Source organism: Rhinolophus sinicus, chromosome 16, assembly GCF_057876585.1.
Source record: "Rhinolophus sinicus isolate RSI-liver-muscle chromosome 16, RSI-T2T, whole genome shotgun sequence".
In the NCBI taxonomy this organism is placed as follows: domain Eukaryota; kingdom Metazoa; phylum Chordata; class Mammalia; order Chiroptera; family Rhinolophidae; genus Rhinolophus; species Rhinolophus sinicus.
Window position 1 is genome coordinate 140,782,359 of NC_142516.1, and position 25,702 is coordinate 140,808,060.

Genomic DNA, 25,702 nt, shown 5'->3' on the forward strand with positions numbered 1-25,702 from the left:
GATGCTATTTGCTGAGGCACGGAAGACTTGGTGGCAGAACTAGGTTTTGGGGGGAGAGAATCAAATGATCACCACAAAATGATTAGAAACTGACAATTACAATTCTACTGCCATTTTTATTATTCTCATATATGTCATCTTATATTTACCCTATCTCTGATCCCACCAACAACCATTCAAGATCATTAATATTACCTTTATCTATAAATAACAGACAGGGTTCAGAGCGAGATGCAGAACAATCCAGGATCACACAGCTAGCGAACGGCTTAACCCTGGTTCATCTCTCCCTTACACTCTCCCCTTTACTCCATTGCTATTTCTTAAAACAAATGCACTGTAAGAATTTCATTGTTTTAAAGGTGAGCCAAATGTCTTAAAAGACACCACAGAAAAGCTGGTACTAACAAGCGTGCTACCATTTCGGGATCAAGGACACCTCATTCATCGTTGGTCGAACATCCTTAAACTCTGGGATGCCCGTAGCTGACCCTCAGTTAAATGTGTAAAACAATGCTGTTTACTTAATTCTGAATAACACAATGACAGGAGCACACAGGAACCAATGAACACAAACCCCTTTCCTGGAAAGCCACGTATGGACCTTTCGTAGGCTCCGAATACCTTTCTTAAACACCTTTCTTAAACACCAAGGCTCAAAACACCATTCTTAAACACCAAGAAATAAACAAAGAGATGTCACATTCAGAACAATAAAATGCAGAAATCATGTATGGGCTGGTATGAAATAACATTACAAAGTTAAGCTGAGTCCCTCAGAGTGTGACAAACCAATGAAAATGGCCTTCAGCTGCTGAACAAAACCCACTAGCTTTCATGCAGCAGAAGGAGCACAATCACAAGAGTGTGAGCGGCCAGGCCATGTCGCTGAAGAGAACCCACCTACAAGCACCGATACAGCTCTCACTGACTTCTTCTGTGAGACAAGGAAATGACTGACCTCTGCGATACAGAGCTTCAAGGTCATGGAAAAATGCAGCATTTACAAATCAATAAGTGAAGAAAGTTTGGGAATATCACACTACTCAATCTGATTCTAAGTGATTTCCGTAAGCTACAACTGACTTGAATAATGAAAATTTCTTCCTATTGAAGTTCAAGCATCATCGACCCTTCAGACCACAGGGGGTGAGAGTGAATCTTTGAAGCACTTTATTAGTAATGATCACACAGCACTTTGTATTTGCTCAGAGGAACGTATTGCAGGGGAATGGGTAGAGGCACAATTAATAACTTTTCTCATGACTCAGAAACAAGTGGACTGGGTTCTGCTGTGGTTTGGCAGCTCTGTTTAGATTTGTGTAACTGGGAAGAGCCACTCGAGGGAGGAGACAACTCCACTAGCTTACAGCATCTTAGATTCTATTTACATGTCTATGAAATCTCATAATACTTTATGCATCTTATCTGTAGTGTCCAGCTGGGCAGACTGATGGAGCCAAGCATCCTATCCAAATGGATTTTTAAAGTATATAAACGTAGAGATTGGGTATATTTTAATATACATTTTTGACTCTATGGCCTTAAGCTGATGGTGGAAGACAGCAGAAACCCTTAGCTTCCCCTAAAATTCTGTATGGAAGTTTCATACAGCTGAAAAAGTTCAGTAACAAAAGAGATGTCAGTGTTAAAACAGACAAAACTAACAAAGTCTGAAGATAAACATCCTCAGGAATAGTGCTGGAAAGCCCCAGGTTAAGGCAAATAACCCAAACAAGAAAAATAATGACCTTGCTTTAAAAATCTTGTTCTTTAAATCTTGAGCTAAAGCAATATTTTGGCAGATAAGAATAAGACATGCTCGATGATTTCGGTTAAACCGATTTCATATATTCCACAGTCAACACATATTTATTAAGAACCTAACCTGAGAGGAACTATTGTGGCCACTTTCAGTTCATCAATGATTCAGACAAATACCCAGTGCCCTCATGAAGCATCCATTCCCATGGAGAAGGAAAGACAAGGCACATGGAGCTTCTGCTCCCATAGGGGGCAATCAAGGCACAGAAGGCATCATATGGGAGTAAATTATAGAGTGTGTTAAGGTGCTGAGTGCTATGGACAAAAGCAAGCAGAGCTGCTAAGAGGGCTTGGGAGAGCAGGGCTCGGGGTTCAGGTCACAGTTCTCTCAGGCGCTCAATGAGATGGGGAGACGTGAGAGAAGTCTTGAAAAGGTAAGGAAGTTCACCAATGTGGAATCAAGAGGAAGAGTACACTGGAAAGAGGGACCAGCTAGAGCAAAACTAGGCTGGGAATGTGCCTGGTGTCCTCAACGCACAATATGAAGGCCACAGTGGCCAGGCAGGGAACCACAGGGAGACCGGAAGAAAGGTCAGCACTGAGAAGGACCAGTTCAGACAGAGCCCTGGGGGCCATTGGTGGGTTGCTGCCCTCAGGAAAATAAGGAAATATGGCAGGGGAAGCAGAAGAGTGCTCCAAAGAATCGTTCTGACTACTGACTGTTGCCCTGTGGATTGGTTCCTTATGGTAACATGGAGGACGTGTGAAGATGAACACCATCGTCCTAGCAAGGCATATGAGAGAGTCACCCGAGTGAGAAGGAGAACCAGCTTTATGGATCGCCTATGGTGGTGAAAAGAAAGGCATCAATGACAATCTAGGGAATTTTTGTCTGGGCGACTAGAAGTCTGGAGTTGCCGGCAGCGTATGGAGCAGGTTTGGGTGGGGTGGGCTTGTCAAGAGTTCCAAAAGTTCAGACTGGGACATGTTCAGTTAGAGATTTCTGTTTGATGTTCAAGTGCTTATGGGGCCATAAATCTATCTTCATATGAAGATTTGTTTTACGTATTAGCTCCACACTCAAATGTTTTAATAAGCTAATGCCTCTGGAGGCACCCAAGGTCTTAAACTGATGGTTGAAGATGGGAGAATTCTTCGCATCCTCTGAGGTTTGTGAGGAGGCTTCATGGAGCTGAGAGTTCAATAATAAAAGAGATGCCAGGGTCAGAACAGACAAAGCTAACAAAATGAAATGCCACAGCTTATGCATCAATGCCCGGACCTAGGTTCTGAAATCAGTCTACGAATGCTGGCTGGGGAAGGTCTGGCTTAGAAAGAATTCACGACAAACATAAAGGCCCCGCACGTTCTTAATGATAAGGTTCACAGGAAGTGCTGGCACGGCAGAATCCCTCAAACAAGCCAAAAACAAAGGAGCCGGAAATGCTCGTCCCGAATTCTGAGAAATCTGAATCTGCTAGAAAGAGCAAGAATTCAGAAGGCAGAGGGTGAAGGAATGTTTGCAGGCAAAAGGCTTGTGGGCAGAATGCAGGCATATTTGGGGAAGTTAAAGCAGGGAGGCTGAGGGCACAGGTGAGGTGGGTCTACTCAGAGTGGCCAGAGGTCAAGTTTCTCTCTCCTCCTCCATCCTCACTGCCTAGGCAGTGTTGTGCTGGGAATGAGACCCCATGACCTTCAGCAATCTGCCTACTCCAGAGCCCTCCCTGGCTCAAGCCCCTGCATTAGCTGCAATAGACCCCCTGCCTTTAAAATAATTCTCCTACAGTCAGAGACTGTGAGCAACAGTAACCATTTACACACACTGTCTTCACTGTATTGCCAGTTCCTGTGACTCTTTACCCTTCCTGTGTCTGAATTTCCCGTCATGCTATAGTGAACCAGCATCCTCCCAGCAGGATACCCAATACCAGGACACAAGATAAACAACTGTAAGCTATGCCCTCAGGGACGTTAGCCTCTCCTTATGTGTTAGGGACCCTTTCTTGGGTGTGGCAGTCCTTTTGTGGCTCCTTTTCGAACATTTCCACCAAATCTTTCACCTGTTATTTGGAAATCAGAATTTGAAAGGGGTACTGTGATGTGTTTCAGAAAGGTCTGGACAAAGCCATGCCCCTGCACTCCTAGAATGGTGACTGTGGGTGATTCACTCAACCCGGCCTTGTGTCAGGTGGGGTTGTGGATGAAGTGGGATGGTATATGTCAAGTTCTTAGCTCCCTTCACAAACTCAGTACTGAAAAAATGCTGCTTATGATTTTAATTATACTGCCCACATGTGTTCAGATTTTGGCTGTGGATTTATGAGAATAAACAGAATTAGTTTCAAAGTGCTCATTCTTATAACTGCGTGAAATGTAATTTCAGAGTTGTGTGCACACACATAGACACATGCATTTTATCAGGATTCTACATAAATATGCACACAATGTTATCAGTTTCAAAACCCACCCTGAAATATACACAATGCATGTCTGATCCGAACCTAATAGAATCCACTTGAAGAGACAGATGATCAGTGACAAATCATGCATTCCAGAATCTTATCGAGGTCATCATCTCTTGTGATTAAGTAAGTGCAGGTTTCTAGACTTAAAGAAAAATCTGTATTTTTTATTTTTCCACTCTAGCTGGTACAGAAAGACAAAGTATTTGCATTGATTTTCTTTTTTTCTTTTTTGCCCCGTGGAAAATGTGAAACTGGAAGTTTTCCAGAAGTGTTCAAGTTCTGCCTTAGGTTGTACTCTGTTTTGTATCTCAGTAATGTGACACTCAGTTCTTGTGCTGCTAGGGGAAGAGCAGAGAGGCTAAGCCATGGGGCTGCTGAGAGACCAGTCTGAGACTTGTCAACACCAGCTGCAGCCCATGTCCTGGGCCACCGTTCTTTCCATATCTACTCTCAGTCTCCCTCATTTCTTCAAAAAGGCTATGATAACTTTCATCAAAAGGTCCAAGTAAATTTTAAAAAATTGAAATAATCAACTCCTCACAGTAACATGAGAACCCAAGTCCAGACTCTATACCCAACAGAAGTGCAGCCCTGGGCAGCGCTGCACTGAGGCGGAAGCAGAAACAGGGAGAAAGGCTGCTCAAGATCCAGTTCTTCTATGTGAAGTATAATCTTTTGCACTAACAATTATTATGTCAGTTCTTCTCACATGGCTTCAGTGGGAAAGAGCCTTCTACAATAATAATCAGCTACATGAGCTGGTCTTTCTGCAGCATTTACTAGGGCTGGTGCTTCTCTAAGGGCTCACGTCGCAGCCCACAGGGTCTTCACGATGGTGCTCTGAGGTTGGCTCTGCTTCACGAATGAGCAAAGGGAAGCAGAGAGTACATGCGATTTTCCCAAGTTATCCAGCCAGCAAGAGGAGGGTCCCTAACTTGTGTGCTTTCAGCTTGAAAACAGCTCTTAGCAGTTTACACATATTTATTATTGAATTTTTATGAAATTCAAGTGACAGTCACCCCATACTGAGGACACAAACCCCTAAATGTCAGCAAATGCAGGATTTGGCTTTATAGGCTACATAGGCGCCCTTTTGCTAATAGTGATCTGTGTATACCGATTTTGGCAATGTGATTATATCAACAGGACAAAGAACAACGTCTTGTCTTCCCTGTGCCACGTCTATCCTATACTTCTGTGAAATTCGAAGATTTGGGGGACCACTGGGGAGAGCACATATGGAAAGCACTGATAAGGGGTATTTTTTTGTGTTCTGTCCAAGAAAAATGACGAATGGCCACTGAGTCAGTAAGGGGACAAAGCCAAGCTGGAGCAGATATGGGCCAGGCCAGTGGGTGACTGCTCACCCAGGCTCCGAGGATGCCTCATGTGGCAGGCCTGTCACAGAGAGATGGACACTCCACTGTTGACCCAGAGGAGGGCTTGGTGAACCCAGTAATGTGGGGTTGCCATGTGCAAGGGGTGGAAGAGGCCGGCAAGTGGAGCTTGGAGAGAAGGAAATGTCACTGACAGCCTTGGCTGGACATACATGGGTGGGCATGACTGGTAGAGGGTCCCATCTGAGTGTGGTGGGCTGTCTGCTATAGCCACAGGAGACAAATTCTCTCTCTCTCTCTCTCTCTCTCTCTCTCTCTCTCTCTCTCTCTCTCTCTCACACACACACACACACACACACACACACACACACAGAACTGTGACCAAGTCCCTCTAAAATGCCTGGGGAATCAACAAACACTTGAGAAGACTGTGGCCTTTCTCAACAAGCTTCATTAGTCTGCGAGAACCACACCTCCATTTACAAATGATATCACCACCACTGGTGAAGAGAAGAAATTGCTTTCTAAGTCCATGCCTGTTTAGTGTCTCAATACACTTCTTTAGAATTTAAAATAAAATAAATTTTATTTATAAGGGGGAGACAGAGATGATAGAAACAGAGAGAAAGAGAAATTAAGAGGGAAGAAGGACGAGAGTGTTTTGAAAGTAGATGGATCCTGCAATCAGACACAGAAGCAGATGTGGAGATTATTTTCAGTGAGGGTCTGGGGTGGGATGTCTTCATTTTGATGAGAAACATAATTACTGCCGTGTTTTCAGACCTATACAAACTAGATTACCCAAGCCACACCCCTTATCTTAAACTTTTGAGGAAAACATGTTTGGTTTTTCAGAATTTTTTTGGATTTTTGAAAGGTAATGTAGTATTTATATTCCCAGTGGGGCTGGGGAAGTATCCCCTAATCAAACATTTTGGTTCTGGGAAAAACCATATGGACATTATCAATACCTGAAATATATAAAGATAATTTAAAATTCCATGTCAATTCAGGTTTAGATTTTGCCTCCAATGAGTTCAGGTTGTGTTAGTTTTTGTTTAATTTAATTAATTAATTAATTAATTAATACCAACACATGAGTCATAAGTTTGGTTTTCAGAGATTTTTGGATTTGGGGATTATAAAGAATCAATTGAGAATCTATACTAAAGTGCTTTTAATTTATAATGATTCACTCATGATAACACTAAGAATGTGTTATCACATCTAATTTACTGACTGGGAAAGCAAGATACAGAGTATTTAACTCTCTCCTGACACACGAGTAACTTTCTATTTTCATAACTGAAAAATAAACATACTGCTTGACCATCTAGTTTCAAGCGAGTTTATTTGCTTCATTCAGCAAACAACCAAGTTTCAACTTGACTGATACCCAACTCCACTCCTAAATGCTAAGACAACCAGAGAGAATTTCAAAGAACAGGTTAACAATCCCTTCCTCTAAATTCCTTGAGGCCTACTAGGCTTTATTGCATTGCATCATCAAGGAGACTTTATTTGATAAGACAGAAAAGCGATGCTAATTAAAGACTTCTGAAGTAGGGGGTTTCATCCTTACATGGGAATTTACCAAATGTTAATCCGCCCTAAGTCTAATGGGAGGGATGGAAGAGGGACATAGACAAGAAGCTGCACAGAGAGGATGGGGAAGGGAGATGATATCAACATGTTCAGCACTTGGCGTTTCATTTAAAGAACAAAGATGTGAGAATATTTGAGGATCATGGTATTTGCTTTTTGCCCTGATAAGTGGGAAAATGGACACAATCAAACTGGAATTCCAAGGACCAGAAACAAACTCTAAAAAGAGTGTAATTGTCTGGGTATGCTGAGAAAAGGTGTATTTTCATCTGTTTTCCCCAAATCGTGACTGTGCAGACAGTATCCTTAAAGTTTATATGCCAGAACAGAGTATAAATTTCTAAATTATATGCCTGGCCATCACACCTCCCAAATGGACAATAGCTTTCAGTAGCGGAGGCTAAGTACTTGGACTCTGGAGACAGACCACTAGGTTTTGAATCATTGTGCCCCCATTCCCATCCTGCATGGCCTTGGGTAAGTTATTGATCCTCTAGGTCTCAGTGTCATCATCCATAAAACAGGGACCATATGAGTATCTATCTCAGAGTTATTAAAAGACTTAAATGAGATAATCTAAGTAATTATTAAATATAAAGCCTAGCATTCATTAAATGTCAGTAAAACACTCAATGCAGCCTTAGAGGTAGTTTCTTGTTGATTTTTATGTGCATGTGCCTATGTGTGTGCATATTTATTTATGTGTGTGACTGCACCGTCAAAATTTTAATGATGCTACTATTGTCAAAAAATTTGAAGAAGAAAGAAGATTTAAGAAGTTGATTTTAGCAAATAATTTTCTTGCTGAAGTAGAGGCAGTAAAATTTATCTGTGATGCAAATTTATTTACTATATAGAATCATTTCAAAACTACTCATACAAATAACTGAGAATTAAACAGATTAGAGTTCAAATATAACCTGTTCGCAATGCTGGTTAGTTAACCAAATACCCAAAGCTCTCAGTTACCCCATCTGCAACATGGGAAGATCAAGTACAACCTTCCATAATTATCATGAGTTGATAAAGAGAAAAATCTGCAGGAAGTGCTCAGTGAATAACAGCTATTATTAGTTTCAGAAGTATCACCATAGCAACCATAAAACCAACAACAAAAACAATAGATGTCACCATATAATACATCTCAACCCCTTAAAGGTAAGGTAGAAATCTGAATTTTTTAGGTATATTTAGATAGTAAAATCTTCATACAAAAGCTACTTACTAAAATTATAGACTGGGTAGATCACAGTGTCATTTTAACCTTCATCCCCTCAAAATATTTTTTTGGGAAACATATATAAAACAGAAATTATATGAAAATATGTTACAGGCTTTCTTTGCAGGCCTCCTGAAATACACTTATTTTATTAATGGTCTTTTATATGGGTAACTATTGGACCCAGCTAGTTGGAAAATCAACTTAGTAAGCTGAAGCAGTCACTCAGCAGGGGCAGGGCAGTGTCCGCTCTCCAGGTTTCCTGACAGTTGTGTTCTGACACCAGGGCTGACACTCCCTTCAGGCAGCTGGGGAGCAGCCTGGTGTTTGGAGCCGACTGGAGGAAACAGGCTTCATGAAGCTGACTGTTTATTTGTGTGCAGCTCCCAATGTCTCCTTCTTTGATTCAACAGTTCCTACCCTCTACTCATGGGTCAAATATCTCACCCTCTCCCCTTGAGTCAGGGACCAGGGATGGGCCTGAGGCCTAAGCAGGGTTGCCAAGATGGCCTCTTTGAAAGAGAAAAGTTTTGCTTCTTCTCTAGTGTTCCTAACTTGTGGAATGTTAGGGCTGTGTGTGTCACATCCTTCTCCTCATTAAAATACACATGCAAAGTAAAACAGATGTGTATGTGTGTGTGTGCGCGCGTGCATGGCGGGGGGTCGGGGGGGAAGCAGCACTTGAGTTCCTGGATCTAGTTATCCCCTGGCAAACACTACTTCTGTCTCCTCCAATTATGAGACCCTATCAATCCTCTCCCTCTTTTCTTTTTATTTTTTTTTATTTTCTTTTTTCTCTTCTTTTCTTTTCTTTTTCTCTTAATGTGCTAGAGTTGGGTACCTGACACTGACAATCAGAGTTCTGATAAACAGAACATTTGAAGCCACATGTACCTGAGTTTGAAGTCTGGCTTTCTCATTTACTAAATTTACCAGCTAAATATCATTGAATAAGTTATACATCTGTGCTTCAGATTTATTATAAGTGCAATTCAGGATACCCATAACTTAGACTAACTAAATAGGCAGAGCATGGTGCCTGTTTCTTATTTTCTTTTGTTTCTTATTTCTCTTCTCTCCTCTTCTGGGTACACATCATTCAAGAATGGAAGGAAGTACTAGGAAAGCCACTGACCCTGCCGCCTCCCTGCTGACTTTCACAAGTAACATTTACGTGCCCATTTATAGAGATTAACCAGTCCTTCCTATATTTTCAATACTATAACCTTCAACTAGGACAAGGCAAGCTCTTGTAGTTTCAAAATTTTTATTATGTTACTGGACAAAGAAATGACCCAGAATTTCTTTTTATGGTAGAGATAACAAATCTAGAATGTCCTTAGTTTTGCTTAACCAGTTTTAAATAAACACACACACACACACACACACACACACACACACACGTTAATTTTCTGCTTTTCCTTCCATTTTCTTTAAAAATTCTCCTGACACAAGGATGCAAATGCAGTGGTTGCTGTTTTATAGGCAACACTGCTGCAGAATTAATACAGGGTTAAGAGTCAGCAGGACCTGGATTCATACCTGGTTCCCGGCTGACTCTCCATCCACAATCCAGGTCTATTGATGCAGATGTGGTCCTGCAACCTCTGCATAGTTACAGGTGAGGATTGAACGACACAAGGGACATAAGTATTCAGACAGGATTGAGCATATGGTAAGTGCTCCATGAGTTATAAGTTGTATGTATTACAATTGTGATTATCATTTTTAATAATAAGAGAGTCCGTTAGAAATAGATTATAATACCTTTTGTCTCTCACCTTTGTCTTGGGAGAACCTTCAAGCTTTGCTTGCCTAAAATGTGCGGCCAAGTAAGTCTTGTATTGTATCACAAAATCATGAAGAATCATCCTTGAATAATATCTAAGTTTACCCTTACCTTATTATTATTTTAATTATGTGAGACTTTCTCAGGTGAATAATAAAGCCTTAGCAAAAAAAAAAAAAAAAAAATGAACTTTCACTGAGAGTTCATTGCTGCCGTGTACTGTGACAGGTGTACTCCCGGGCAGCAATCACAAGTTCAAATACTTAGTGAGTCAGAGTTTCCTTTCACTAACACATAAGGTTAGAAACAGGTCACAGCTCTGAGTCAAACGATTGCTAGCTTTCAGTTTATAATTCAAAACCTGACCTTTGCTGAACATGTTATTATGCAGCACCAAAATCATTTCCATCATTAATCAATATGAAGGAAATTAGGAATAACTTCTTTGGATAACTGTTGGAGCCCAACAGTTCTGGGGCTAAACCCATAAAAGCTGTTTAAAGGAAGTTGAAGATAAGCAATTAATGACTCTTTCTAACTTTCATTAAAGCTCAAGTGCCACAAACATAAACTATTTTTATTCCCCAGATATAGTGAGTATTTTGTACCAAAAAAAAAATTGAAATAGAACTTGAAAAACAAACAGCCAGGAAAAGAAAAAGTCAATCACAGGAAGAACCACGAATAAAAAAAGAAACCTTTAGAGATGAGCTTTTTTTGTTGTTGTTCCTGTCTGACTTTGTGCAGAGTGCACCATCTAGTGGGAATTCTCAAGAAGGGCAACCTTATTGCCACCGCTCAAAATGTTGAGAGACTAGAGACTGTATTTCTTATTGCTGTTTTAACAATCTGTACAGGAAGATTCTTATGTAAGATGTTATAAATATCGCTTTCATGCAGTTGCACTATAGGAGCTAATGTCTGTATCTGTATCGTTTATGTCCTATGGTTGAGCTGGAGTGCTACTGGCGTGTTCCAGACATTGTCTCAATTTTACAAACAGGAAAGTATTTTAAGGTACATTTAGCACTGAAATAAGCCTCCATAAATTTTCATGTGATACTTTAAAAACTTTTAGTTCCAAAAACAGAGTCAAAGTTACAAAGCACTATTGCAGCTTTAATTACAAAAGCATTAGTTACAACAATGTTTTCTTCTCTTTGGAGTTCTAATCACATAAGAACATGTGATAAATATTGAGTGTTTTCAGTTCAGTCACTGTTATAAATATATACAAACATAATACATGTTTATGTAATGTTTCATGTAGGTAATGAGTTGTTTATAATAAAGACAAAAGATGTATTTGAAGGAAGCAAGCTTAAAATTTTTCATATTGTTTAAGGCTCAACATACATCATCAAAATTTCATGACAAGCTGTACTGTGGAATGAGTATTGAATGAGCAAAGGGAAATTCAGATGGTAATGTAGTAGCTGATTTGTTCTATTCAATTGATATGGCAACATATTTTTAAAAGAAAATCAGATAAGTATATGTGATAATAATTGCATAATTAATGGTGTTCATATATATACACACACATATGTAGGTATTTAGGCATACGTATGTATGTGTGTGTGTGTATGTAGATATATACAAATATATCTACATACACACACACATACATACATACGTATGCCTAAATATATATGTATATATTTATGTATATACACATATTAAATATATATGTATATGTATAAATATATATGTGCATACATATATATGTATATGTGTGTATATATATACATATGTGTGTGTGTGTATATATATATATTGGTACTCATAGGTAAAGGATAGCTGTATATATATATACAGCTATCCTTTACCTATGAGCACCAATTCTAGTAAGACTCAGAAAAATCATCAATTTGTGAAAGGCTGGAAAACTAGCAAGTTCAGATTTATATTACCGATTATAAACATGCAATTTCTAAAATTATGTTTATACATTAATATACATAATATTCAGTGATTAATATGCATAATCACTGAACAAAAGATTAGACCTCTCAAACGCCTCAAACCTTAGCAGCACTGCAAAGTAAGATCCACCAATATTGTAACTGTAAGAAGACTCACATAACACAAATCACAAAAATATTATGATATATATTATAAATTGTAAAACAGCTTGTTTTATTATTAAAGAATATTTTGTCTATGGAATTTTCATTGTAAAAATGTTCCAATTGATACTTTTATGAATCTGGAGTGGCGGAGTATATTTTTATTGAGGAATGTTGTTTTGTGCCCATTAGACATTTATAACACATTTTAATAAAATAACTTCTTTGTTCCAAGGAATTGAATTATTCATTATTTTGCTGAGTTCTTTCCTGTTAGAGTTTCTCACAAAGCAACCCCTGACTGTTTGACTTTCTAAATAGCTTAAGTGATTCCAAACTCTCTTTTGCAAAGAGAAATGAATGTTAGAACTGGAGCTCAGTAAAGAAATGCTTGTTTTCTCCCACACTCACACACTTCAAAAGACTGGTACAAACCACAGACCAAGAATTTAAATTGTTTCTTTGAATGGTAGATTGCCTTTTTTCTTCAATGGCTCTATGTCCATATTGCCAAGTGCACACGTGCGCACGCGCACAAACGTACAGACACACCCTGTAAACCAACGATCTGTTGTAAGTGTTGAGTTTTGCTTGTAAGAAAGATTAGGGGCCCAGAAATGCAAGTCTTTTCTTTCTCACAGCTGATCGCTAAACACCTAACAAATGGGTCCCAATCTGATGCTTTTCCTCCTAGGGATAGGTCCTATTAGAGATGTTCAAGGTAGAAATGTAAAACGTTTATTCCAGGTAATGTATTTTTCTTCTTCAATGTTGCCATTGTATAATATATTCACTTTGGTATAAGCCTCTTTGTGATCTGGGTTTGATTTCTTCTTTTATCAAATGAGGGGATTAAATAAAAACATTTCTAATGCCCTGGGAGCTCAGAATTTCTTTCTTTCCTTCTTTCCTTCTTTCCTTCTTTCCTTCTTTCTTTCTTTCCTTCCTTCCTTCCTCCCTCCCTCCCTCTCTCTCCCTCCCTCCCTCTTTCTCCCTCCCTCCCTTCTTCCCTCCCTCCCTCTCTCTCTTTCTCTCTCTCTCTCTCTCTCTTTTTGTCACTAAAGTCTGGGATACCATGCTTCAATATTAGTGTTTTCTTTTTCTTCTGAATTTCTGTTGTTTTGGGAGATTCTATACCCCAAAATAGTCTTTCACTTTAAATAAAACACAGTTTTGATAAGACCTTCTTAACTTCTTGACTACGTCTCTTCTATTTAAAACACAAACTATATATACATTGCTTGATGTAATATTTTTTAAAAAATTGAACGAGAAGGGTTAATAATGTAATGGTAAATTAGGAGACAACTAATTCATTTCCTACCGCTGGCCCTATGCCCCACCATCATTCAACCTTACAGCAACAGCCACAACAGAGGTTGTCCAATCACGATCGCTTCACCAACCAGTTCTAGTTCAGGCGCATTTAAACCCCAACGCCCTGAAAAACCCCACGTCACTCCAGCTTGCACTTGAGGCCTCCACTTCTTTGTCTAATCAGCCTCTCCACCTTCAACAACTCTCAAAACCATCACAATTGGTCCTCAGGCCACGCTCCTCCTCCCCAAGCATGCTTTAGTTTTTCTTACAGAAGTTCTCATAAAATTATGAAAACTCACACCATTCTTCTTAAGCCCAGTAACAAATGTTCAATAAACTATAAATCAGGTGATAACAGAGATCTTAACCTCTTTCAGAGTCTAGCTCCTCTGTGCCCCACCACAGATTCATTAGTGAGTTTGGATCAGCACCCCTGGTCCAGTTCCCTCTTGCTCGCTTCTCCCACCCATTTCTCTTCTGAATGATGTTTCCTCTCCTGATTGTTTTGTTCTCATCCTGATTCAAATCTGGGCCAATCCCTCTGGGGAGACATCCTGGATCAAGCAGTGGCGGAAATGTACATATTGCAAAGCCATTCCTCAGCTCCCTATCTTTATGACCCCTCACCTCCATCACCATCCTATGACCAATGTACCCTCATTTTAACAAATGCTTTCTGACTGCAGTGCAGAAAATCGGCCCCCCAGTTTATATGCGTGGTTTGTCTTAAGCTATTATGTAACCTCATTTGCTAGGAATGAATAATCAGTGCCCAAGTAATATTTCCCATTATTTCAAAAGACTACCAAAGATTAGGAATGCATAACTAATGTTATATCCAAAATACCCAAAAGGGATATAAAGGTTACAGATGTGCAAATCTGTTTTTCTGATCTGAGAACTAGGAAAGTAGAAACATAAGTTAATACACATTCACAAAACTTTACCTCAACATCCAATAAATAGTTATAACCCCGTTATACAGATGGTTCTAACCTAATAGGATCTAATTATTTTATTTTAGTCACATTTCTTCTCTGAAAAGCAAGAAAAATTTAAGACTGCTCAAATACAATCACAATTTGAAGGCAGAACTACTAGGTAGAAAATGCATAGTCACTTACCGGTGTGCACATAAATTATTAAGGTGAAGGCCATATCTTTCTTCAGCAGATAACCCATCCATCAACAAGTAGAAAATGAGAAAATTGCTCTGGCCAAGAGGTTGTGAAACAAGTCTGGATTTCTCTAGCATATATGTATAAATTCTGGCTGGTTAAGAAAAGAAAAGTGATTCTGTTAAATGGCATTATTAGTTTCATTTCCATAAATTTACACATATTAATTAATTGCAAGGATACTATTGTAGTTTCTTTTCCAACACAGACCTTTTCTAAACAAAATTAATAGTCTTCATTTTTCAGAGCAATTTTTTTTTCGGGTCCAGAACAATTAAGCAGAAAGTACTGAGCGTTCCAATAGACCCTCTCTCCCCTCCCAACACACAATTTCCCCTATTATTAACATCTTGCATTAGTGTGCTATAATTGTTAACATGGATAAACCAATACCAACACATTATTATTAACTAAAGTTTATAATTCACATTGGTGGTCACTCTTTGTGTATACAGTTCTATGGGTTTTCAGAAATTCACGTATACACCACTATAGTACCATACAGAATAGTTTCACTACCCTAAACATCTCCTGTGCCCCACCTATTCATTCCTCACTCTCACTCTCCCCTAATTTCTGGCAACTACTGATCTTTTTACTATCTCCATAGTTATACCTTTTCCAAAATGTCACATAATTGGAATCATACAGTATATATTCTTTTCAGATTGACTTCTTCCACTTGACAATATTTGGTGTTGTCAGTGTTTCAGATTTTAGCAAGTGTGCAGTGGTATTTCATTGTTTTATTTAGAATTTCCTAGATGACATATAATATGGAACATCTTTTCATATGCTTATTTTCCATTTGTATATCTTTGGTGAGGTGTCTGTTCAGATATTTTGTGCATATTTTAACTTGGGTTGTATGTTTTCTTACTGTTGAGTATTAAGAGTTCCTTGTATATTTTAGATAACAGTCTTTTATTAGATATGTCTTCTGCAAATATTTTCTCCCAGCCTGGTTCATTGTTTTATTCTCTTAAGAATGTCTCTCACACAAAAAAAGAAGTTTTGAATTTTAAAGAAGTCCAGCTTATTGACGATTTCTTCCATGGATTGTACTTTTAGTGTTGTATCTCAAAAGTCATAGACAAAACCAAGGTCACCAAGTAAATCTCCTTTATTATCTTTTAAAAGTTTTATAGTTTTGTTTTTACATTTAGATTTATGATATATTCTGAGATTTTTTTTGTGTGATATGTTGGTGTCTACATTTTTTTTTTTTTTTTTTTTTTTGCATGTGGATGTCCTGTTGTTCCATCGTAATTTGTTGAAAAGACTATCCTTTCTCCTTTGAATTATTTTGCCCCATTGTGAAAGATCTGTTGACTATATTTATGTGGGTCTAATTCTGTACTCTCTACTCTGTTCCACTGGTCTACCTGTCTATTCTTTCAACCAGACAACACTGTCTTGATTACAGTAGCTTTACAGTAAATCTTTAAGTTGGGTAGTTCCAGTCCTCCAACTTGATTCTTCTTTCTCAATGTTGTATTGGCTACTCTGGTTCATTTAACTCTCCACATAAACTTTATGCCAATATCCACAAAGTAATTTTCTGGGATTTTATTGGGATTGTGTTGGATGTATAGATCAAGTTGGGAAGAACTGACATCTTAACAATATTGAGCCTTCCTGTCTATGGATATGGAATATCTTTCCATTTCTTTCAGATCTTCTTTAATTTCTTTCATCAGAGTTTTGTAGTTTTCCTCTTAAAGATCTTATATATATGTTGTGAGATTTATAACTAAGTATTTAATTGTTTTGTGTGTGTGCACTAATAGAAATGGTGCTGTGTTTTTACTTCCAATTGTTCATTGCTGGTATTTAGGAAGGTAATTGACTTTTGTATATTAACTTTATATCCTGCAACCTTGCTATAATAACTTAGACGTTCCAGGAGTATTTTTGTGTGTGTTTGCTTGTTTCAATTCTTTTGGATTTTCTACGGAGACAATCATATCAACAAAGAAAGCTTGATTCCTTCGTTTCCAATTTATATACCTTTTATTTCTTTTTCTGTTCTTATTGTATTAGCTAGGATTTCCCTTACAATGTTGAAAAGAACTGGTGAGAGGGGACAGTCTTTCCTTATTCCTGACCCTACATAAAACTTTTATGTACAAATACAATCTGAAACAAGACATGCTCTTGCTTAACAAAGGCACCAATATAAGTTTCAGAATTTTTTTGATTAACAATTTGAAAATACCAGTCATATTACTATGGTATATACCAATAGACATCGATTATAAAGTGCTCTGCTAAAGACACTAGTATTACTATCAACAGATCAGAAGGTTGCACTACTAAGGCCCATGAATGAATATAGACAATACTCTCTCATTGTTGAAAAAAAAATGCAGGAAAGGCAAATATTACTTGAATTTATGCAGATACAATTAAATATACAGAATGTATGTTACTGAGTCTCCCCAATCCAAAAATAAGACCTAGCTGGACCATCAGCTCTAATGTGTCTTTTGGAGCAAAAATTAATATAAGACCCGGTCTTATATTATGTCATATTCTATAAGACCTAGTCTTATGTTAAAATAAGACCAGGTCTTTTAGTTATATTATATTATATTATATTATATTATATTATACCCTGTCTTATATTAATTTTTGCTTTAAAAGACGCATTAGAGCTGATGGTACAGCTAGGTCTTATTTTTGGAGAACCATGGTAGGAAAGTTTCAAGGCCTATAGTGAAATTCTAAAAGGAGCTAAATCAGTTTATTGTATAGTGATAGATAATGAAACAGGTACTTCAACAATAAAGCTTACATTCCAGTTGGGGAGGAAGACTGATGATGTGTCTATAAGGTAATCCATGCCCAGTGTGAGTAGTGTTCAGCCATCTTGCTAGTTTATTGTGGCCTCACATGTACAGTAGGACTTATATCTAATGTTCATTATTTTGGTCCTGCCTTTAAACATTACAAAAGCAAACAAACCAAAAAATAACCTGCATCATAAATGTATGTGGTTGAAATGTATTTCATAGTAGCTAAACAATGACAAAAGTATGCAATACGAGACTCACAACCCTGATTTTGTTTCAGAGATAGGACTGGCAATTCAGTAGCTAATGTTAATCAGAATTTATGGCTATATGCTTGGTATGCAGAAAATCTTATTGGTTTTAGAGCATTCTTTTTAATGAAACAGGCTTATTATGATAATTATGTATTTAAATATTTAATATAACTGTGAATTACTATAGTTTCCCACTTTAAAGTAAGAATTTGTGGTCGATAATTTTTTTAGATCAAAAGGTAGTAGCTCTTAGGAAGGCAAATGGATTTGATTATTCCTTACATTTGAACTATAAACAGCACCTCATCCAATGTGTCTGCCAATAATTATTCTAGAGTCCAAACTCTAAAAGCAATAATGTGAGGTCTCTCAACCTTGGTTTTATACAGCAAGTCTACTTAAACAAATGGAACCACTATTACAGTGTTTTGTCTGCTATAAATATTGTGAGTGGTGTATTTAGCCAGACAGAATGATTATCCGTATTTTTTTAAAACTCTCAAAATTAATAAACCTTATTAACAAGAGTAGTCTTATTAGATATCTTTTAGAAAAGCTGTCATAAGTGCATAAAGAAAGACACTTTCAAAATACCCCTTCAATTAGTGGCATGAAAACCCAAAGGTGATGCTAAAAGCAGGATGAGGTGGTATAGTTTCTTTTCCATTTTGCCATGAGTATTTAGTCAGGTGGTAATTTTAAGTTGAGGTCTTATTATTAAATTTTCTTTCTTTTTTTCCTTCCTAAGCAAATGATTTGCTGAAAACATTTTCCATTTAACATTAATAACATTAACCATGAAATAATTAACTAATCAAGAAAATATTTTTAAAAAATCTATACACATAGGAAATAAACTGCCATAGTTTTTCCCTTCCGTTATTGTCTAGCCATCAACTACAGAAATATCAGGTGAGACTGGAGGGTTGAGTGGTGACCTCCTGATCATTAGGCTCCTATACTCAGAGGAAGGGGTGGCCTTATACCCAGTTCTTCCAGACAACATTCAGGCTTAATTTAAAGCAGCATTCAAAACTAATCAAATTCCACATCAAACAGTGACTTCAGTACCTTTCATCTAAATTCAAAAACAGTATAATTAGTCATCATCCTAGTTAGTGCATCTCCAGCAGTGAATAAAATTGCAGTAGATTAGCAGGATTCTGATCATCAGAATTTAAAAGATAGACAGACAGACAGACAGATAGATGATAGATACTCTTGAAGACACTGTAAGATGGAAGAAAACACAAAACAACCAAATATTCAAATTTCCATTTGAGATCTTTTATGTCAGACATATTTTTGACTCGCTATATATATTAGGTTGGTGCAAAAGTAATTGCAGTTCAAAAGGTTAATAAAAATTGCGAAAACCACAATTACTTTTGCACCAACCTAATAAATATTCTTGACTGGTGATCCTCTCTTTTCAGAAATCTACATGAGAATGTTTTTCAAAAAATTTTAGTACTGTAAAATATTAAATAAATAGTCATGGGGATATGAAATACAGTGTGGGGGATATAATTAACAATGTTGTAAAGATCACGTAAGGTGCCAGATGGGCACTGGATTTATCAAGGGGATCCCTTCATAGACTGTGTAGATGCCTGACCACTGCGCTGTACACCTGAAGCTGAAGTAGAAGGATGTCAACTATTGCATGTCAACTATAATTAAATATATATATATATATATATACATATATATATTTAACATATATATGTGTATATATATATATATATATACATATATACATACACACATATACATATATATACACACACACACACACACACATTCACGGCAGTTAGGAGTGTAGCATAAGGAAGATTAGTCAATGGTATTGTAACAGCTACATACAATGTCAAAGGGGCAGTAGCTTGGGGAAGGGGGTTATCACTTTGTGAGGGATGTAAATGTCTAACTATTATGTTGCTTTGTATACCTGAAACTAATAAAAAAATTAGTACTATAAAATATATATGCTTGCAAATTATATATAACATGATACGCAGGAAAATATTTAATGGAGCTATATCAATTTTTGTTCAATATGAACTAACGTGGAACAAATAAGACTCGCTCTCCTTTAAGAAAAACAAATGCCTGCCTTTATGGCTCTTTCAACATCCAGAAATTTGCAGCACCCACTCTCACCCTGCCCCACTCATCTACTTATAAATCATGATCTCTTCCCAGAAAGCCTAATCATACTTCAATTAGCAATCACCAAAAGCATACTACTGATTAATTAATATAGCCAAATAGTCTCTTTCACACTTATGCAGTTCTTTTTACTCCATTATTAATGATCGTAAATGCTAGGCAGGGTATAAGTGACGGATATCTCAACTAAGAGTCAAAAGTATGTGGTCTAGTCCTGAATCTGACTTTGACAATCTCCATGTCCCTTTTTCACTTCATTTTCCCGTCAGTAAAATGAGGATTAAAAGACACAAAGGTCTGAGGCTTCCTGTGTTCTCCAAGAGGAAGGGATCACCATTTAAATTACCTGCTGTATACCAGGCATTGTCTAGGTGCTTTTCAAACATTGCCTCATTTAAATTCTGTGGCAAGCCTTTCTACATTTAAACCCAACTGGCTTATCTCCAAAGCCCAGACGGTTTGCACTTAAAAGAAGCTGTTCTTCAAAGACGATAAGATCAATTAAACTTCTCTGAAACTTTTAAAAGAAAGTCCAATTTTGAGTATAATACTAAGGATAAACAATGATGATAAAAATGAAGAAGACTGCCTTCTGGTTTGTTTTTAAAATCAAAATTTGAAAAAAGACAAGGTTAAGACCCTTCTGTATTTTCCATCTCATTTGTGTTAATTGTAAGATGTAAGTTTCCCAAGTAGATAACATAGTCTTGGCCTATTTACTGGGAAACGTTTCCGATTGTTAGTAAATTTCACTTTCCACTTAAATATATGTGAATGTCTTCAGGGCACAGGAAAGATAAGAAGCCAACTATTCCTGGCTTTTCACATGTGACCTCGGGGCTTCCTCCTCAGCATATTTCTGCTTTGCCAATCCCAATGTAATAGCGTGGGTATAAGAAAGTAGAAAATAGTTCTATCCTTACCATACCATACACAAACTCTGATTATGAAGAGAACTTGGCTCTGGTTTTACAAAAGATAAGCCAGAGTTAAATATCGACACCTTTCCTTATCTATTTCACACTCTCAATAATATGTGTTCTTTCTTGGCATGAATGAATTTGTGATGGCTTTATACAGTTTCCTACCTGAACGGAATAGTGACTGCTTTACTTTATTGTTACTTTACAAGTCATTCCTTAGATTCATCAATCCCACAAATACTTACTGCGTGCCTCCTATAAGCCAGGGCCGACAAGACCTCTGTCATCAGTGGACTTATATCCTAATAGGAGACACAGACGACAAACAGCCTGACAATGAAAAGGGCACATTCAGATTTTGATAAGTGCTCTGGAAGAAATAAGGCAGGAAACACGATCTAGAGTCAAAGGAAATGAGATTGAGGACCACATTGGAAAGGGGTTGGGGGAATAAAGAGGGGTTTCTCTGAAGAGGTGACTTGAAATAAAACTAGTATAGTGAGAGTGACCACTGAAAAGAGACTAGTGCAGTAAGTGTGATGTGGCCATGCCAGGAGAAGAGCCAAGAGAGCTCTAGGGAGCAAAGAGGAAACATCAAGCCTTGGCATCACAACACTAAAGAACTTAAATAGTCCAGTGTGGCTGGAGTGTGGAGTAGGTGGGGCGCAGGGGGATATGAGAGGGAGTTGGAGACCTGGGGCCGAGGGGCCTCACAGGCTGTGGTCAGAACGTCACTGAGAGAACCGGGAGCCAGGCATGGGTTTAAGCCCGAGTGCCAGGCTAGAGTTGATATTTTGAAGAGACCAGTGAGACACTACATGGATTGAAGCAACGACATAAAAGAAAAGTAATTCTGAAAACCACAAAGTAGGCTGGATCTGTCTCCTTTGGCGGGAAGAGTGTTAACAAACTAGGCTAAATTCAGAAAACGTAGAAACACAAAACTTCATCGAGAGCCCTCTAGTGGAGTAAAAACCAGAGTGGTAGTGTTTTCATGCACACTGAAATGAATGACACCACAACTGCTGGGTCACCCAAGGGCTCCAGTATGGAGACCAATGACCAGCAGGATGGCGGCACCAGGATGGGAGGGATTTCCAGGAATACTGGGGGGTGACAAAAATGGGACGAGGCAAGAATGAGCCGGCACATTCAACTTCTCTTAACAGTGATTCACCCGAATTCACAGACTGGTGAGCCCTGGGGGAGCCCAAATGCATTATAACATGCAAATAATATTTGTTTATGCTAGGTTATAAATGATCAATCAACAGGACAGGCAGAGTAGGTTGTAAGTATTGGGAAAATGGAAAGAAGTAACTTTGGTCTCCAAAGACTTCAGGGAAGCAGCTCCCAAAGTTTTTGAAGTTTTAGCTAATAGTCCTCATAGTAGAAAGTCGGATGCTTTTCAAATATCCCACTTATTTTGTTATTATCAAGTATACAATTCCACAATAAAACATATCAACAAGTCTCAGCATTCATGATGTTCTAAAAACTTTCCATAACTTCCATTATAGAGACAATCTTCAAGGTTCAAGAAAAACGCCATTTCTTCAAACGGTGAGGAAAGGAGAAGCAAAGCTTTGAAATGAAAGTGAAAGAAAAAGGTGAGTGACTTAAAGAGAGATGTTAACAAACTCAATATTCATGAGAACCTTAAGTGATTGGGACAATAATTATCCCCATTGCACAGAATAGGAAAACGAGGTATAGAAGAGACCTGCCCAAGGCCATGGAGCTGGAAAAGAGCCAGACTAACCCAGGAAGTGTGGCGTACAACCACGCACGCCACAGGTGCCCAGGGACTAAGAATCCTGCCAACATCTGTCTTTGGACCTACCCGCTGATGTCAATGGATGAGGCATTCTGCACATTCTGGATGCAGTGAAAGCATAACCTTATCTACTCCCAGTTCTACCAGTCCTTCACATGTAAGCTTTACAGAAAAGTGCAAGAGAAAGAAAATATATTGCAGGAAGAGACCATCCCCTACCCCAAGGTGACCATATAAGACTGTGTTTCCTGGGAGGCAGAGCACTCCTAAAAGTCCTTCAATCCGTGCTTAGTGAATAAATCACAGTCTCTTCGACAATAAATATCCCAGAAAGGGAGATGTTATTGCCTGACAAATTACCTGGTTAGTAGTTAGATTTACCTTCGATAAATAGATTGTTTCAGTATTGAGCCTCTTGTTGCCAAATGAGGTTTGGGACTATCAACTATAATTATACTATAACCATACCATACCATACTATACTATACTGTACTATACTAGAACTATCTATACTCACAGCTAACTTAGCTAATGAAGAGGCATGATCACATCAGCTTCATGGGCTCTTTGAAATCTAACAAAGACCTGTAAATGGCCAGAGCTTTCAATCCGCTGTTCCTTTAGAACTCTTACTCTAAATTAAACTTACTTCTACACGCTCAGTCGGCACTACATTCATTTATTCACTCAGTATTTATTGAACATTGACTATTCCAGACATTGCGGTAGACCCTGTCGATATAGCAATGAACACACATTTACATTCTGGTGGGAAGACAGACAGACAGACAGAAAAATCTTAGCTCCTTGACTATCCTGAAAGCCTTTAAGAGCGGGACCCAACCCAATTTATTTTTGAGCTAACACCTAACACAATAGTATAAGCGGAAGTGTCCCATAAAACAGAATCATTTTGTCAAAAGATGACATCATACTGCAGTAGGGTAGGTCCTAATCTGACATGACCGGTATCTTTATAAGAAGAGGAGAAGAGACACAGGGAAAGGCCTTGTGACAAGGGAGGTAGAGACCAGGGTGATGCATCTGCAAATCAAAGAACACCAAGGATTGGCAGCGACCATTGGAAGCTGGAAGAGGCAAAGAAGGATTCTTCCTTAGAGATCTAAGACAGCATGCCCCTCCGACATCTTGATTCTGGACTTCTGGCTTCCAGAACTCTGAGACAATAAATTTCTGCTGTTTTAAATCACCAAGTTTGTGGTACTTTGTTACAGCAGATTTAGACACTAATATACTGTATCATATTCTTATATCAACTCTATTCTATACTGACAGACAACAGGAAACAATAAATGCTAGTGGAAACTAAACATCAGAACATCTGATGAGCAGTTAACAGAGTCCTTCATATTTGGACCTAGAGAATGTGGAGTAGTAGCTTGTGTCTTTTGAATAATCTTGTCCAGGTGCCCTACCTCAGGTGGGACTATTTTTAGTACTCTAGGTGTCAGCTCTTTCGTCGAACTTGCAAACATCCTACATCAGGGTGAGAAAGCACTTTATAACCATGAGGAAGTAAGGTGGAAAGTTCTTCTGATAAAGTGAAGATACGTCTTCTCTGAAACATTTACCAACTCTTTATAGTACGCATAATAAATCTTTCTACTCAAGACCCTTTCCATGTGGTCGTGAATATTTGCGACACCTGTCATATTTCTCTGGAGTCTCTTCCTTCTCTCATCGTAAACATTTTTAGTTTCTTCAGTGCTCACTCCAAAGACATGGCATTTCAATTTTCACACCCTTGATAAACATTCCCTGAACACATTCCTTATTTTTTCCTCTCAAATACAGGGAACAAAGAACTGAACTCCCAGTCTGACCTCTTCAGACTTCTCCTACCACTTATGTTCTAGGCATTATGCTTCTACTAATGTAGTCTCAACTAGCGCTGGCTTTATCTGTTTAGTTATTTGTTCATTTATTAGTAGTTGTTCTATAGTTAAATTTTGAAAAACCATAAACACCACCACAAAATCATTTTTCTGGAATTTTAAAAGAACACAGCAAGAAACTACCAAATAAACGTAGGCAACAAGAACTGAATTAACAGTGTTGAATAGGAGAACAGAAGGAATAGAACAACAATACAGGAAGAGGAGAAACGTGGACAGTGCCTACGTAATGGAAGTTTGGACTGCTGCTTTCCTAAGAGGAGAGTAAACTCAGTTCTGCACAACGCTCAAAGTATACTAAATTTGTGCTCATCACTTCTTAACGATTCTGAGGGCACTTCAGAATCATGAAGTGCCTCAGGTTCATCCTAATGAATATTTATTATCTCTGTGTCACAGTGTGCTGCCTGCAGAAGCCGCGTGAGAGGTATTTGTGGATTTGATTATGCTGAAGCTGTGTGGGACTGCGTGCTAATAGAGATTGCTGATTAACAGAAGTCTCGCTACATCAGTGCTCACTGCAGCGTTTTCTAGTTATTTTTCAGATGTGTATATAATTATTTTCTAAATTAACATTCCTATAGAAGTGGACATGTTAAATTCTGGCCGGAAAAAAAGTCAACAAAATTAGTAATGGATAAGACCTTCAAAAGCCAGTTATTGTGTCTTCACTTTGGTGAAGGGACTATCAAATGGAAGCATAAAGAAAGTCAATAGAGTGATAGCGCAGATGAGCGACTTCTCCACTGTGCCAGTGGTGCATGAACACGAGTGGCTGGCTTTACTTGGGTGAGGCCAGAATAGTACCTCTCAAACTTCAGTGTTCATAAGAATCACCTGAGAAACTTGTTAAACACACAGTCCCAATCAGCAGACCTGCCGTGGGGTCTAAGAGTCTATATTTCCAACAAGCTCCAAATTATGTCCATAGTACTTATCTTTGGGACACACACTGGAGTGACAAAGGGCTGGAACATGAAGCTTTGGAACTTCCTACTCCTCCCCCACACTGGTCACTGAAAGTTCAGGGGGAAATTATGGACAGATTAAAGAGCTGAGGCTGGGCCCTTCACTTGGAGGGACAGTCTCACTGGAGCGTCATAAAACCAAGATGTGAAG

General features: G+C 38.2%; 1 protein-coding gene across 3 annotated transcripts in view; it reads right to left on the reverse strand.

Annotated features, from left to right (window-relative positions):
- MYO16 (myosin XVI) overlaps positions 1–25,702 on the reverse strand; it is a 548,145-nt gene that overhangs the window by 237,241 nt on the left and 285,202 nt on the right. For all 3 annotated transcript variants that reach the window (XM_019731063.3, XM_074329516.2, XM_019731062.3), the window contains one exon: positions 14,693–14,840. In XM_019731063.3, coding sequence (XP_019586622.3) covers positions 14,693–14,840 — 148 coding nt within the window. The remainder of the gene's footprint in view (positions 1–14,692; positions 14,841–25,702) is intronic.